Here is a 13,151-nt window from a genome sequence, read left to right as displayed (position 1 = left end):
TTCCCGCGCTTTGGTCACACTGCCGCGCTGCCTCCAAGCCAGTGTTGGAAATGGCCTGACATACACCAAAGGTAAATTGGCAGCTAAAAACGCGAATTAGAATAACATGATGGACGAGCAGCTAATTGACGAGGTGGCGCAGCACGGAGTGATCTACAACCGGCAGAAGTACTACCTAAACGGCGGCGCCAATGGCGGCAAGTACGAGACGAAGGACGAGGCCTGGCAGCTGATTGCGATGAAGCTGCGCACGGACGGTGAGGCACGGGAGCTCCTCCGGCCAGACCTTGTATCTTAATGTTGTCCTCCTTTGCAGTGGACACGTGCAAGAAGCGCTGGAAGTACCTGCGCGAACGTTACGTCTCGCAGCGGAAGCAGGGCGATCCGCCCGTCTACGAACACCTGTCGCGCCCCTACCTGGAGAAGATGAAGTTCCTGGACCAGCACATACAGCCACGCAAGTCGTACCGCCATGTGCCGAACTTCCTAACGTCTCCGCAGTCGGCCAACAGCTCTAGCTACAACGAATACCAGGTGGACAAGTCAAATGGCTCCATGAAAAATGTAGCACAGTTTGGCAGCTCGGGTCAAAGCCACCACTACCACCAGCCGGATCAGCAGCATGCCATGAGTGCTCTTAGCACCGCCGCAGCTTCGGCGCTGGAAAACGTCAATGGCCAGGTGAAGATCGAGGCGGATCAGGTCTTCAGGGACTTTGCGGCAGCCGTCGCCTCACAGCAGCTGCAGCACATCTCACAGTCACAAATACAGCAACAGGCGGCGGCCGTAGCGGCTGTGATGGCCGACTCCTCGCAGGGCTACCAGGATCAGTACAAAGATGGCTCCGTGGGCGTAAACGGGGCCCAGAACAGCGCCGGCAGCCTGACCTCAACCTCGTCCTCGATGAAATCACCACTCTCATCTCCGCTGCAAGGAATCGGAGCCAGCACGCATCATCCTCAGCAGCATCAACAACAGCAACAACACCAACAGCAGGCGGCTCAGCAACAGTCTCCGGCATCTGGTCAGCAGCTTCCGGTGGTACATTCCTCTTCCAACGCCGTAGGCGCTTCCATCAGCAACAACTCGAACCTGCAAATGCAACAGCCACACGTCTACAACCCTAAGGGCGACGATTTGGACTCGTCGGCATCAAGCAATTTCCACATGAAAAAACCCCGTGTTCAGCTCAATGGCAGTGGTCACAACCAGATGACCAGCAATGGTAGCCACTTTGGCAACGAATCGGATGACGATTCCGACGACAATAGCCATGATCTACTGGAGCCGCAGGTATTGATGCAGCAGGAGAACCACTACAGTAATTCTATGCCCATGCAGCGGGGCAATGGAAATGGAAATAACACCAGCAATAATAGCGGGAGCAACAATACCAGCGGTGGCAATAACATCCATAACAATCAGCAGCAACAACAGCACCAGAACATGTTTCCGTCAAACACGGACTTCCTATTCCAGTTGTACCAGCAGTTTCCACACCAGGCCAGCGGTTCACACCCCTCAAACTTCGGGAAATTCCAGGCGCCGCCCAATCATCCGGGCGTGCAGCGATTATCGGAGCATCTGCTTGGAGAGTTGGTCACCACAGAGCTTCTCAAGATGAACAAGGAGCGCAAGAAGAGTGCACAAAAGCGAATACTAGAAATACTATTCTTCGACGACTAAAGGTCTAGACACTAAGTTCTGTAAATAATGTAATCTATAATCCGTAACTTATGTTAGCTGGTAGACGTCCTATGGTTCAGCCAGATTATTGGGTTGCGTTGGTCCCAAGATCCCACCAAGAAGGCATTTGCAAAGCTGTCCTATCAAACACTATTCAACTGTGCTAGTCAAGGCCAGCAATCAGAACAATTGGGATTCCCTATCTGCATTAATTTATATATTTACGTTTAAGAAGTATTGAGTGGTTTTAATTTATTAAAAAGTGTTAACTAAACTGTACTGCAGTCTTTCTAAGCGAAAAAAGAGTTGCAAATTAAAAAGAAAGAGTTAATAATGATATGTAAAGCTTTGTGACCTACTAAGCAGCACAGGTTTATTTTCAGTTACTTTAAGTAGCAGCCCTGTTGCTTGATTTATGTGCGGCCTCTGACCGAACCTCTAGTTGCTTGCATAGAGGACTTCAACTTAAACCACAAATCCCCGCCGGCTACTGTCTGCAACGGAAACTGCCACTGCAACTGGCAATTGGCCTAGCTCGTTAACCCTCGGATGGCAAGCCGCTCAATGTGCCACTGTGGCACTGCAATTGCATCCTGCTGATTAATGACCGCTTTTGCATACCTCCGGGCAGAACGAAAGTCTGCTGTGATATGGATAAGTTTAAGCTTTATTGCATTTCATATCTTAGCTGGTATAGCGAATAATTGTGTTTTCTGTTGTTAGGCTTAGATAGACTATGTTAAATAGCATAAGATCATAATATTTGGATACTGGTCAGCGGTGCGATTCTTAGGCTACTTGATGGACCACCGAACTTTCGGAGTCCCACGCATTTAGCTAGCGTATGGATATTTTTCGGTTTGTCTTTGATTAACTGGAGTTTAGAACCTTTAGCTTATTTACAACTAATCACAGGAGGATTGGAGTTTGGATCTCAGACCTCCTGATTGTCTTCGGACTCGGCCACCATGGTCAGACTTCGCAGCGATCTGTAAACGAAACACAAAGAGGCCTTAATCAGTGAGCTTAATTCAATCCCAAATATTTCGCAAGAGAACGGCGGAGAGGGATGAGTTCAAGATTCATTCGGCTGATATGGTTTATCGCCTACCCAGCTTCCCAGCTTTTCAGTCTGAATCTGACAACTCATCAGCATGGAATACCTACGCCTCTGTCTGGTTATTTTGTTAGTCTGTTTAGTCTGTGCCCATGCACGTAAGTTTGATTTAAATAGGAGATTGTGCCCAACTTGGGAGTTAACTTCTGGTTTAGTTACAGGTGATATGCCCACGTTCAACGGCTTGTGCCAGTTGCAAGGCGACTGGTGCACTACCAATTGCCAAATAGCCGGAGGACGGGATGGACTTTGCAACAAGGTGGGCCTCTGCGTCTGCAGACCCTTGTAGACTCGTGACGGTTAGACAAATCGGAATAAATGGCGAACATATTTACAATTACGATAGGTGGTCGTGGACTCTTCTTTTCTCGGATCTGTTACATTATGGCCCTGCACTTGCCTGGAACGCTCGAAAAGCGAGGGATCCGTGTAGATGGGCTCGCTGGGATCCTCGAACTGGTGACTACCCTGGTTGGTGGTGCGCATGGGATTTATCACTGGCAGCTGGCACATGCGCGCCAAGTTGCTGTAAAGACATAAAACACCCCATATAAGTGGACCGGTTGGGCGATTGGCGACTCGTCTGGCGGACAGCCTTTCCTCACCCCGTGGCAAATGTCTTGTGTAATGAGCCGCCGAACATGGACATGTTGGTGCGAAAAGCGTTTGAGGCCCGATTCGATGCGCTCTGATTGGCTCCGCCCCCAGTACCTCCTGCTCCACCGCCTCCTCCTCCACCTGCTCCTCCGCCTCCAGTCAGGTTGGGCATATGTCCGATCTCGGTGAACCGCTCATGAGTGCGTATGGAGGAATGGGAGTGTCCAAGCGAATGGATCGGCGAGTGTCGGTCCACAAGTCGGTTCTTAGAGATGGATTTCCAGTAGCGTCTGGAAAAGGTACCAATTAGCACTGATCTTGAGCCTGTTGAATGGTTCCTACCTGTATCCTAGACCAGCCACCAGCGTGATGCTAAATAGCAGGATCATTAGCAGTATAATGGCTGTGATCAGACCGTGATACTCGGCCGGAGTCATGCACACAGTCTCCACCGGGGCCACTAGCTTGCGGGGATATGATTCCTTCTCGATTTCTTCGCGGGTTTCAAAGACCTAAATCGATTCCATTACCATTAGTGAACAGCCTCATTTAATATAATATCATATCCCACTTACCTCTATCATTTCCCGCACTTGTTCTGGTTCCTCAGTCTCCTTGGTCTTCTCTCCCGACTGGGTACCATTTCCAGGAGCTTGTCCCAAAGTTGCACTTACTGTGGTGCTGTTTACCACGGTGACCTCATCCAAAGTGGAAGCCTCCATTTGGTTATTGCTCTCCAGAGCGAGTGCCTCTGGTTCGGGTTCCTCGGTGGTGTTCAGGGATCTTCGACGGCGACCAAAGGAAGGTTCCTGACGACCCGCCGGCCCAGGACAATAGGCAGGCTGGCATCCTTCGCGACAAGAGCGGACGGTGGCCTCAAATACCAAGAAGTTGGACTCGGGTATCTTGAAGGCATTGAAGCGGGCTTCTAAAGTGTCACCATCGCGCAGTTTGTCCAGTTCAGGAAACACGAATGGATCTACTGGGCACCCAAAGCGATCTATTAGTTGGATACTGCGGCCGGAATATGGATCCCTGGCCACCACATTTGTGGCGAATATGTCGGTCACATGGTTGTAGCCATCCTGAGCCTCCAGCCGGAAGGTCAGAGGATCACCCACAGCTATGGTGGTAGTGGGTCTGCCCTGGTAGAGGATACTCAAGCGCACCTTAGAACTAAGAGTATTTTCCGCTGGCAGATACTCTATAGGAATGGGACTGCCGGATCTGAAAAGTGAGCTGTGTAAGTGGAAGACTATGGCGTTTGCAAAAGTGTCTTATTACCCTGCTCCGATATAACCAGAGCTAACCACCGCCTCTCCTGGACCGCGGAAGATGCAGGTCAGATTGTAGCGCTTGTCCCTGCTGGTCTGCACATTGTCCGAGAACTGAACCACCACAATGTTGGTCAAAGTGTCACCGTACTGTAAAATATACATGATTCATGATAAGCGGTTTTCTAACTATATATCTTTTTAGAGATCTGTTTCGAGATAATTCTGGGAAGCTTTTTATACAAATGTGTATGATTAATTATTAGGGTAGAGATCTGTTAAAATATATAATACCTTTCCAATGACATTAGTAACTTACCCGCTGGGTTCCACAGTCGGGATATCCCTGGGGTCCGCTGAGCCTTAGTACATTGACAGTGCCTCCGTTTCCACGGAAGAAGCAGCGATCGTAGAATCCATAGGTGTATATACGTCCCAAGAAACCCTCCGGTGTTCGGATGGTGAACTCCATGCCCTCTTCGTTACACGTTTGCGTGACTAGCCCAGATCATGCGAGGAATATATATTTTATTTGGATAAGATAAATTTACATTTCAATAGGCTCTCCACCCACCGTCCATGCACTCGCCATCACTGCGTCCGATGCTGCGCTCATAGAAGTCATAGTTGGAGGCGTCGAAGGTGCCCGGATCGTGGATGTCCAGCTCCCTTGAGTCTCTGTCACTTAGCTCGCAGTTCGGCGACTCGCGATCCCGATCCCTATCTCTGTCCTCGTAGCTGGAGGCGGCAGAGTCTCTACAAATTGAAATTTACAATGTGAATTTGTAGCGGCTCATGTTCGGCTTATCTTGTATCTGCTAGCCACATCCCCACCCACCTGTAGTTGAAGCTGCGGCATACAAAGTCCCGACTCTCGATGCACTCCCTTTCGCACTGGATGAGGCTCGGAACGATCAGAGCTCGTCGCACAAAGTGACGACGCATCTTGTGCCTGGCGGCTATCTGCTTGAAATTATCGCTTTCCTCGCAGCGGGTGATCGGAGGACGCGGTGGACCCGAGTTGACACCCACGCCCACACCCACATGACCTCCTCCTCCTCCCCCGTAGGGAGTGGGTGGATGGGATAGTCCTAGCCCAGGCAACGGAAGGGGACGATCATCTAGGCCATTACCACCGTAGGGACGATTAAAGGGACTATCATAGCGTCCATAGGGACCACTACTTGGAGGTCTTCTGCCCGGCGGACCATCGTATTCTCGATCATACGGTCCGTATCTATCACCATAGCGTTCTTCGTAGTCGTAGTCATAGAAAGGAGGTGGTGGACGTTCTAGGCCTAAGGGGGTAAACTAGTTAGCATTGATATTTCCTCATCTCCACTTGCCACCATATAAGTTACGGGTTACGAGTTGGTAGTTAGTTAGTCCCGTCCCGAAGTACTTACCAGGTCGTCTGCCAATATCATTGGCTCCCGGACGATTGCCGTATTTGTAGATGTCAATGGGATAACGATCGTTACCTACCGGAAACCGGTTCGGAGTGGAGGCATACTTGCTGGCACTTCCTGTGGGAGCAATTGGCGCTGGTGGATATCGCTTGGCCGAATCGGGTTCGGGTCTCCTAGCGCTATGTACGATATCATCGTATCTTCCCGGTGGTCCCCGAGAGTCAGGCAGATAGGGATACCTTGGAGAATCCATGGACGAAGGCCGGTAGCGTCTGTCCGGGAAAATGCTATCGGGAGCATCTCTGCCCGTATAACCGCCCACGGGATCCCGTTCGCGGCCAGGAGGAAAACGAGGAGGATAACGACTGTCGTATCTATTTTCTCCATAGCGACCTCCTCCATATCCTCCATAGGGGCGGAAGGGAGCATCATCGTCGGTGGGATAAGGTCGGGTGTGCGGCAGATCGCTGGCTAGACTATTGTCATTGATTCCTGGATAGGGCAATGGACGGTAAGGCAACCGGTCACGATCGCGATCTCTTTCCCTGTCCGGATAACGCCGGTCTCCATATCTGTCCGCATAACGTTCCGGCGGATAAGGGTGCGGATAGCGATCTCTGTCCCTATCGCCTGGATAACGATCCCTGTCGCCAGTTCCAGGATACCGATCCCTGTCGCCAACTCCTGGATATCGATCCCTATCGCCAGCGGCTGGATAGCGATCTCGATCTCGATCCCTCTCACGATCGCGGTCTCTATCGCCATTGACACCCGCACCCATGGGGTACCGATCTGATGTGGGGGGTTAGTGAATTAGTTGTCAGTAGAATTAGAGTAAGGTGATCTCGTTTTGAGGTTGTGAGATTAAGGGTTATAGAATCTTAACAAGGGAGAACGCTATAGTCGAGTACCTCGACTATCAGATACCCGTTACTCAGCTAAATGGAGATATGCAAGCAGCAAAGCGAGATTAAAATGCGCCACCTACCGGCGGTATACAGATTTAAGCGTTATGGGCGTTAGAGTGGGCGTGGCAAAATTTTTTTTGGATCAATCGATAGGTATTGACGAGACCAATACATTTCAGTTAAAATTTTTTTTTGCGGTTTGTGGGCGTTAAAGTGGGCGTCGCAAACTTTTTTTGGGTCAATCGATAGGTATTGATGAGAACATTACATTTCAGTTAAAATTTTCTATCTAGCATCAAAACTGTAGGAGCCACAGTTTTGGGCGGTTTGTGGGCGTTAGAGTGGGCGTGGCAGTCTACTGAAACAAACTTGCGCTGCGTAAGAAGCTCAGGAATCTGCACGCCAAATCTCAATAGCCTAGCTCTCATAGTTTCCGAGATCTCAGCGTTCATCCGGACAGACGGACAGACGGACAGACGGACAGACGGTCAGACGGACAGACGGACATGGCTAGATCGACTCGGCTAGTGATCCTGATCAAGAATATATATACTTTATGGGGTTGGAAACGCTTCCTTCTGCCTGTTACATACTTTCCGACGAATCTAGTATACCCTTTTACTCTACGAGTAACGGGTATAAAAAGTATAAGAACTTACCATAATCATCAGGGAAACGATCATAGGGTCTGTTATAGCCCATTCCATCGCCTCCAGTGGGATATCGGGAGCCATAACGATCTGGGGGATAGCGATCCCTATCGCGATCTCCGCCAGCTCCGCCATAAGGATTGCGATCTAAGTAGGATTCATTAGAGTATTAAAAGTAAATTTAGAGATCATAACCATCTACCATATTCATTGCCAGCAAAGTCCGGATAACGATCGTATGGCCTGCCATAGTCGACGCCCTCACCTGGGGGCAATCTTGAGCCACCAGATCCCGTCCCGCCATGGGATCCACCACCGCCAGTTGACCCACCCGACCCGTAGCGATCGTCGTGCTTATTAGGCTGTCTCCAGTTGCTGCCCGACTGATCCCCGGGTCGCTTGCCATCGCTGCTGCCACTGTGCCCACTGCCATCGCCATCGGCGCCTCCGCCCACCACATTCACTGCAACATAGGAGAGAATTAGAGTCAGCCAAGGAACCAGCAGCCAAGTCAGGGATTACTGGCCCGCTATTAGCACCTCCTCTAACCACTTACACATTAGATTCTCGTAGTAATCATAATCAGCATCGTATATAATGCGCATGCCGTCCTTTTGATTGTACCGACTCAGGCGACAAGTACGAAAACGATCGCTGTACACAGCAGACCTGTAATTTGCGAGACGATAGAGTGGTTGGGTTAGTGAGGCAGTAGGAGAACCAGAAAGCTGGCATAGCTTTTGAAGGTCGAAGATGGGAGTACCCTGGTATTTGTATTATAAATAAACTTTCCAGGGTTCATAGTGATTAGCATATGATAGATTAGTATAGATCTATATATCAACATCTAATTGTTATGAAAGAACTATCATCGGTTTTAGTCAAAGACACTCAGTATAGGATTAATTTATTTTCAAATTTATATTTGATTACATGACCAATTTCTAATTATAGATTTTACATTTAGTATACTTCAAAATAATTACAGTTGCACTGGAGCATAATGAAATATTTATAAATTTTACCACTTACTTTAGAGTAGCCTATACCATATTACCAGTTCTACCAAAACCTACCTCAAAATATATAAGGGTCACTAGATATTTGATAATAAACTGTTAATAAACTTTTCGTTGAATGAGAGTTTATCTTGAAAAATATTCCATAAGCATGTGAATCTAAAAGTAGGGCCTAAGCTCTAAAAGTTTTCTACATTTAAAACTTACGATTAGTTAAATATACGGACCTATATGAACTAACTTCACTATAGATCCGAACCTACAAATATTGCCTGTTATGAAAATATGTTTAAATATGTATAAAATTTTGAGGAACAATGAATACTTTCAACCAGGGTATCAAAACGAGAATGGCAACGGTAGAGTTCGAGGCAGAAAACGCACCTGCACTGGAAGCTCGTCTGGCGAAGACACTCGTCCAGGCACTCGCTCAGCGAACGGCCCGTGATCTCGGAGTGAAACTCGCCGCCCAGCCTGGAGTTGCGGTACCGCTGGAATGCTGTATCTGGCCGCCGGCCGCTGGAGAAGAGGTGCGAGGTAACTGAGTTATCTGGATAATCGTTGGCTCGTTCTGCAACGGGAATACAACATAACATGGTCGTAGAAACAGAGATTCTCGGTATGGGATGGGATGGAAGTAGAGGAAGAAGTGGATGCAACCGTTGTGATGGGATGCACCACTATAATCTCGTTGTCGCTGTTGACTTTTCTCCACTCTCACGAGATGGTCTTTACAGTAGCCACTTACGATTATCGAGGCACACAAGATCATAGAAATGGTGTGTGGGACTGGAGCTGATGCTAATGTCATCCTTCTGCGAGATGGAGTCCTCCTCGGAGAGGATACACTGTTTACTCTGGTCGTCAAACTCCACGGAGCGGCAAAAGTATCTGCGGGATTGATGATCGCAGAATGCGGTGTGTGCAATTAGCTCAAATGACGCTGAAATAGAGCTATTACGCATATGACTTACTTCTCGGCCCGCAGGCACATGGTCTGGCACTCCTCCAGCGTCATGTTATTGAATATGTCCACCTCGAAGGGGCCACCCAGGCGCTTGTTCTCCTCCTTGACAAAAACGGCCAGTCCATCGCATCGTCGCTCGGCTAATCAATGGTTCAGGGAGTGAATTCAGGGGCACTTTGGTACTATAATCAAAACAAACCATTTAGGCAGGTGTTCTCTAGGTAATCGGAGTTGGGATCGTCTTCCATTAGTTCGGGATGGGTGCGTCGGGTGAATCTGCTCAAAGTGCAGGATCGCATGGTCGAGTCAAAGTTAGCCGATCGACAAACAAAGGAGAACTCATTCAGACACTTGTCCTCACAATCCGAGCGATTAGCAGCCGTGATCTCCTTGATATCACTTATGGGTAGCTTTAGTTTCTTGCGGGGATGCCTCTCGAAGACATATCTTCTGCTAGGGCACTCCCTCTCCGGTCGACTGGCTACGTGTTTTGGATAAATTATATAAAAATGGTTTCTATCTTTTTATATTGAGAACCACTTACAAGTCAAGCAGATTTCGTTGAAGTGCACACTATTGGGTACCAGCATAAGGCTTCCAATGCCCTCGGGACCCGCCTGCTCTGAGGTCAGATAACACAGAGATTCTTCATATTCGGAGTTTCCTCCAAAGGAAGTGATCCGACTGCCTGGTTGGAAGTCAAAGCTCGTGCAGGTGCGCACCAGGTTGTTGGAGCCAGATCGATCCCGCAGACATAAGTCCTGACACTTTTCCAGCACCCGGAATGGTGGCGCCGTATCCCTCACCACATCGTCATCGTAGCCCTGAAGTTGCTGGTTGGGCAATCTTTCGTAGAGCACTCGGCCTAAGCCGTTCTTGCAGGTGGTTTGACCTGCACGTGGAAACAAGATTTTATAATAGCACTGGGGGTATGGAATCTAAGTAAATCCATTTATAACTACTGTTGAGTTTAATATATTAATATTCCAACAGAAATATATACCTATACATCAAATAATTAAAGTAAAAGTAACATTTAAGTCTTAAGTTAATAAAATGATACAATGTGATACAACCACATGACACAAATGGAATATTACATTTATTTTGTATAAGTACTTATCATTTATTATATAATTATACATTGTTCTTTTTTTATTATAGATTACTTACCATTAATTTTACCGAGACATAGACCGACAACTAGGGTCGTCAGCAGCAGGTGTAATCCCTTTTTGGGTCGCATTCTGTATGATCCACAATAATTCAATTTAAGATAGCTTCAGACGGGGGTTCCTAACTTGATCGCGGCATTATTAGCCGCAACTTGGTGGCTTTTGGGTTTCGAAACTATTGCGTGCCGTTTAACTGGAATCAGAATTCGTGGTTAGTCGCGCTGGTTTATCCGACATGATCTAATTAGTTCATTGGCTAACAAAATGACATGAAATATGCGACCTCAATAGGGAGCATTTCCCCGCGCGAGAAGTGTGGCGGGTGGAAAATGGAAAATCACATGAATAGTTAAATATATTTCTGCTTTTCTGCCGCCATAATGTGCACAATGCGTAACGTGAATTTGGATCATTAAACGAAAATCTAGCCAAGCTACGTGTCGCTCGACTCATATCGATCCGCAACTCCGGATGTCACTTCCGGCTTATTGTCCACTCAACTCTTTATGCTCTCCGCACAGCCGCAGCACAAAAGCGAAGTGAGTTTTCGGAAAACGTTAGCTATTGACCTCAAGTGGTGGCTGTACTTGGAAAGTGTCGCTTTAAAATTTTGACAGCTTTTCTAGAATTGTGAAATTCGCTATGACAAGAAAAAGTTGTTAAGGGAAGATATCATAATGATCAAGGTAGGTTTTGGAATTCAACACTTAAGGGATCCTAATATATTAAATAAAATCATACTATATATTTATAGTCCTTATAAAATAATTAATAAGATTGCGATCCTTTAAAAATAATTCAAAGATCCTACTCTTAGGATTACACTGATTAAAAACACAATTGTTAGGAAGGGTTTTTAGATAAATGTCCTTGGATATCCTTGGTCCAGTTTATTTGTTTTACCACTAACTATATAGATCCTTAGAAAAATATTTGTTTATATTGCACATTGGTCTATACCAAATGTCCTGGAAGATATGCTGATATCCTTTAAAGCAAAAAGTTAGTTCTTATAAGATCTTTACAGTTGAACCATTTAATCACTTTAAAACGATAGTCCGGATTTCAAGGGCACAGTTTACCACCACTTAATTAATTTGAATACCGTTTATAGCCACAAGGATATCCTCTTAATAAAAATTAAAGCTGAAGCGTTTATGTGAAGAAATGGTTTATTGGGGACCGAACCCGACCGATCGTTAGAATATGGCGCGACAAACTGAATTCGAGAACCTTACTTTGCCGCTGGTCTGCAGTCGGATCGGTGGTTGGACCATTACGATTACCATTACCATCGCAATTGCCAATGCGATTACCATTAGCGGGGGCAGCGGCACCGACTCCATGGCAACAATGGTCGAAAAGGGGAATTAATTAGATGTGGAGACAGCAACAAAGAGCCATGGACACAATGTTCTAAATGCTCTCCTACGTGGATTGCCATTCAAATGTTAATCAGTGCGGCGAGCAGACCGAAGTTGACAAAAGCCCACCCCCCTTTGAAAAACCAACCAACCACCCACTCCACCCTCCAAATTGGGGAGTCGCCGGCACACAGAAAACAGTTTTATGGATCTGGTTCTATATAAAAGAAGATACATGATCTGTTATCTAAATATCTTCCAAACATTCAAAATTATAGATGTTTAGATCTTTGTGTTCATGTAAATGAGAAAATAATCTTTCCTCCTGCTTCTTAAACTGAAGGTAGGTTTTAAACCAAAAAGCCTAAGAACATTTGATTCTAAAACATATTCTTTAACAGTTTACCATGCTGACAAGAAAGCGGTCCCTAGCGCCGAAATCTCAATGCCATGTTAACCGTTATCATTGAGATACATTTAGTTACTCAACATCAGGTTATATTATGCTAATTTTCTGTTACAGATAACTACTAGAACCTTAACATGTCATTGAGAAGTTGGCCATTGTGATCTAGTTCCATAGGATCTAAAATATTTTTGATCTGAAGATTTGATAAAAATGAATTCAGAGAAGTAAGTTCCTAATTTGAATAATAATGTTTGAGAATTTCTGAGAAATGAAAGTCGGATTATCTTTGAAGCTGTTGAAAAGATTATAATGTGCCATTTATGGAAACTAAACTCAATTTCAGATTAACTTTTTCTCGGTGTATTAGTACACGCACCTGGGAATTGGGTGTGTTGTTGGAGTTGTGAGAGTGGTGGAGCTTTTCGTTCTGGCCGAATGTGCACATGGCACATAATGACATTTTGGCCGGTCAACGTTTCATGGACATGGGCGACTTTCCCACTTGTGAAGGGCATGGAGCAGCATCTGGTGGCCCAAGTCCACAACTCCGAATGCTAAATACCAAATACTAAACGA

The 13,151-nt window shown here is 46.6% G+C and overlaps 3 protein-coding genes across 6 annotated transcripts; 2 read left to right on the top strand and 1 right to left on the bottom strand.

Annotated features, from left to right (window-relative positions):
- Positions 1 to 37: 37 nt before the first annotated feature.
- On the top strand, positions 38 to 2,025 carry LOC108008410 (uncharacterized protein DDB_G0283357). Its single transcript, XM_017072256.4, has 2 exons — positions 38 to 257; positions 317 to 2,025. The coding sequence occupies exons 1-2, from the start codon at positions 107 to 109 to the stop codon at positions 1,684 to 1,686; spliced, it is 1,521 nt and encodes a 506-aa protein (XP_016927745.3). The 5' UTR covers positions 38 to 106; the 3' UTR covers positions 1,687 to 2,025.
- A 310-nt stretch (positions 2,026 to 2,335) lies between these two features.
- On the bottom strand, positions 2,336 to 12,029 carry nompA (no mechanoreceptor potential A). 4 transcript variants are annotated; one of them, XM_070995120.1, is made up of 20 exons: positions 11,908 to 12,029; positions 10,801 to 10,995; positions 10,172 to 10,519; positions 9,827 to 10,108; positions 9,635 to 9,767; positions 9,409 to 9,551; positions 9,045 to 9,231; positions 8,198 to 8,310; positions 7,844 to 8,104; positions 7,651 to 7,788; positions 6,081 to 6,875; positions 5,513 to 5,972; positions 5,249 to 5,430; positions 4,994 to 5,172; positions 4,685 to 4,824; positions 3,976 to 4,627; positions 3,743 to 3,912; positions 3,409 to 3,690; positions 3,139 to 3,329; positions 2,336 to 2,675 (listed from the first exon to the last, which is right to left on the bottom strand). In XM_070995120.1, the coding sequence occupies exons 2-20, from the start codon at positions 10,871 to 10,873 to the stop codon at positions 2,659 to 2,661; spliced, it is 4,746 nt and encodes a 1,581-aa protein (XP_070851221.1). In that variant the 5' UTR covers positions 10,874 to 10,995; positions 11,908 to 12,029; the 3' UTR covers positions 2,336 to 2,658. The 4 variants fall into 4 exon arrangements, with proteins under 4 accessions (XP_070851221.1, XP_016927830.3, XP_070851220.1 ...); XM_017072341.4 differs by having other exon boundaries at positions 3,204 to 3,329; XM_070995119.1 differs by lacking the exon at positions 2,336 to 2,675 and having other exon boundaries at positions 3,104 to 3,329.
- LOC108008484 (uncharacterized) lies at positions 2,826 to 3,143 on the top strand. Its single transcript, XM_017072343.4, has 2 exons — positions 2,826 to 2,901; positions 2,959 to 3,143. Exons 1-2 carry the CDS (start codon positions 2,841 to 2,843, stop codon positions 3,090 to 3,092), a joined length of 195 nt encoding a protein of 64 aa, XP_016927832.3. The 5' UTR covers positions 2,826 to 2,840; the 3' UTR covers positions 3,093 to 3,143.
- Positions 12,030 to 13,151: the final 1,122 nt, after the last annotated feature.

The sequence above is a fragment of the Drosophila suzukii genome, chromosome 2R, assembly GCF_043229965.1.
Source record: "Drosophila suzukii chromosome 2R, CBGP_Dsuzu_IsoJpt1.0, whole genome shotgun sequence".
Lineage (NCBI taxonomy): Eukaryota > Metazoa > Arthropoda > Insecta > Diptera > Drosophilidae > Drosophila > Drosophila suzukii.
This window is presented reverse-complemented; position numbering and strand designations above follow the sequence as displayed.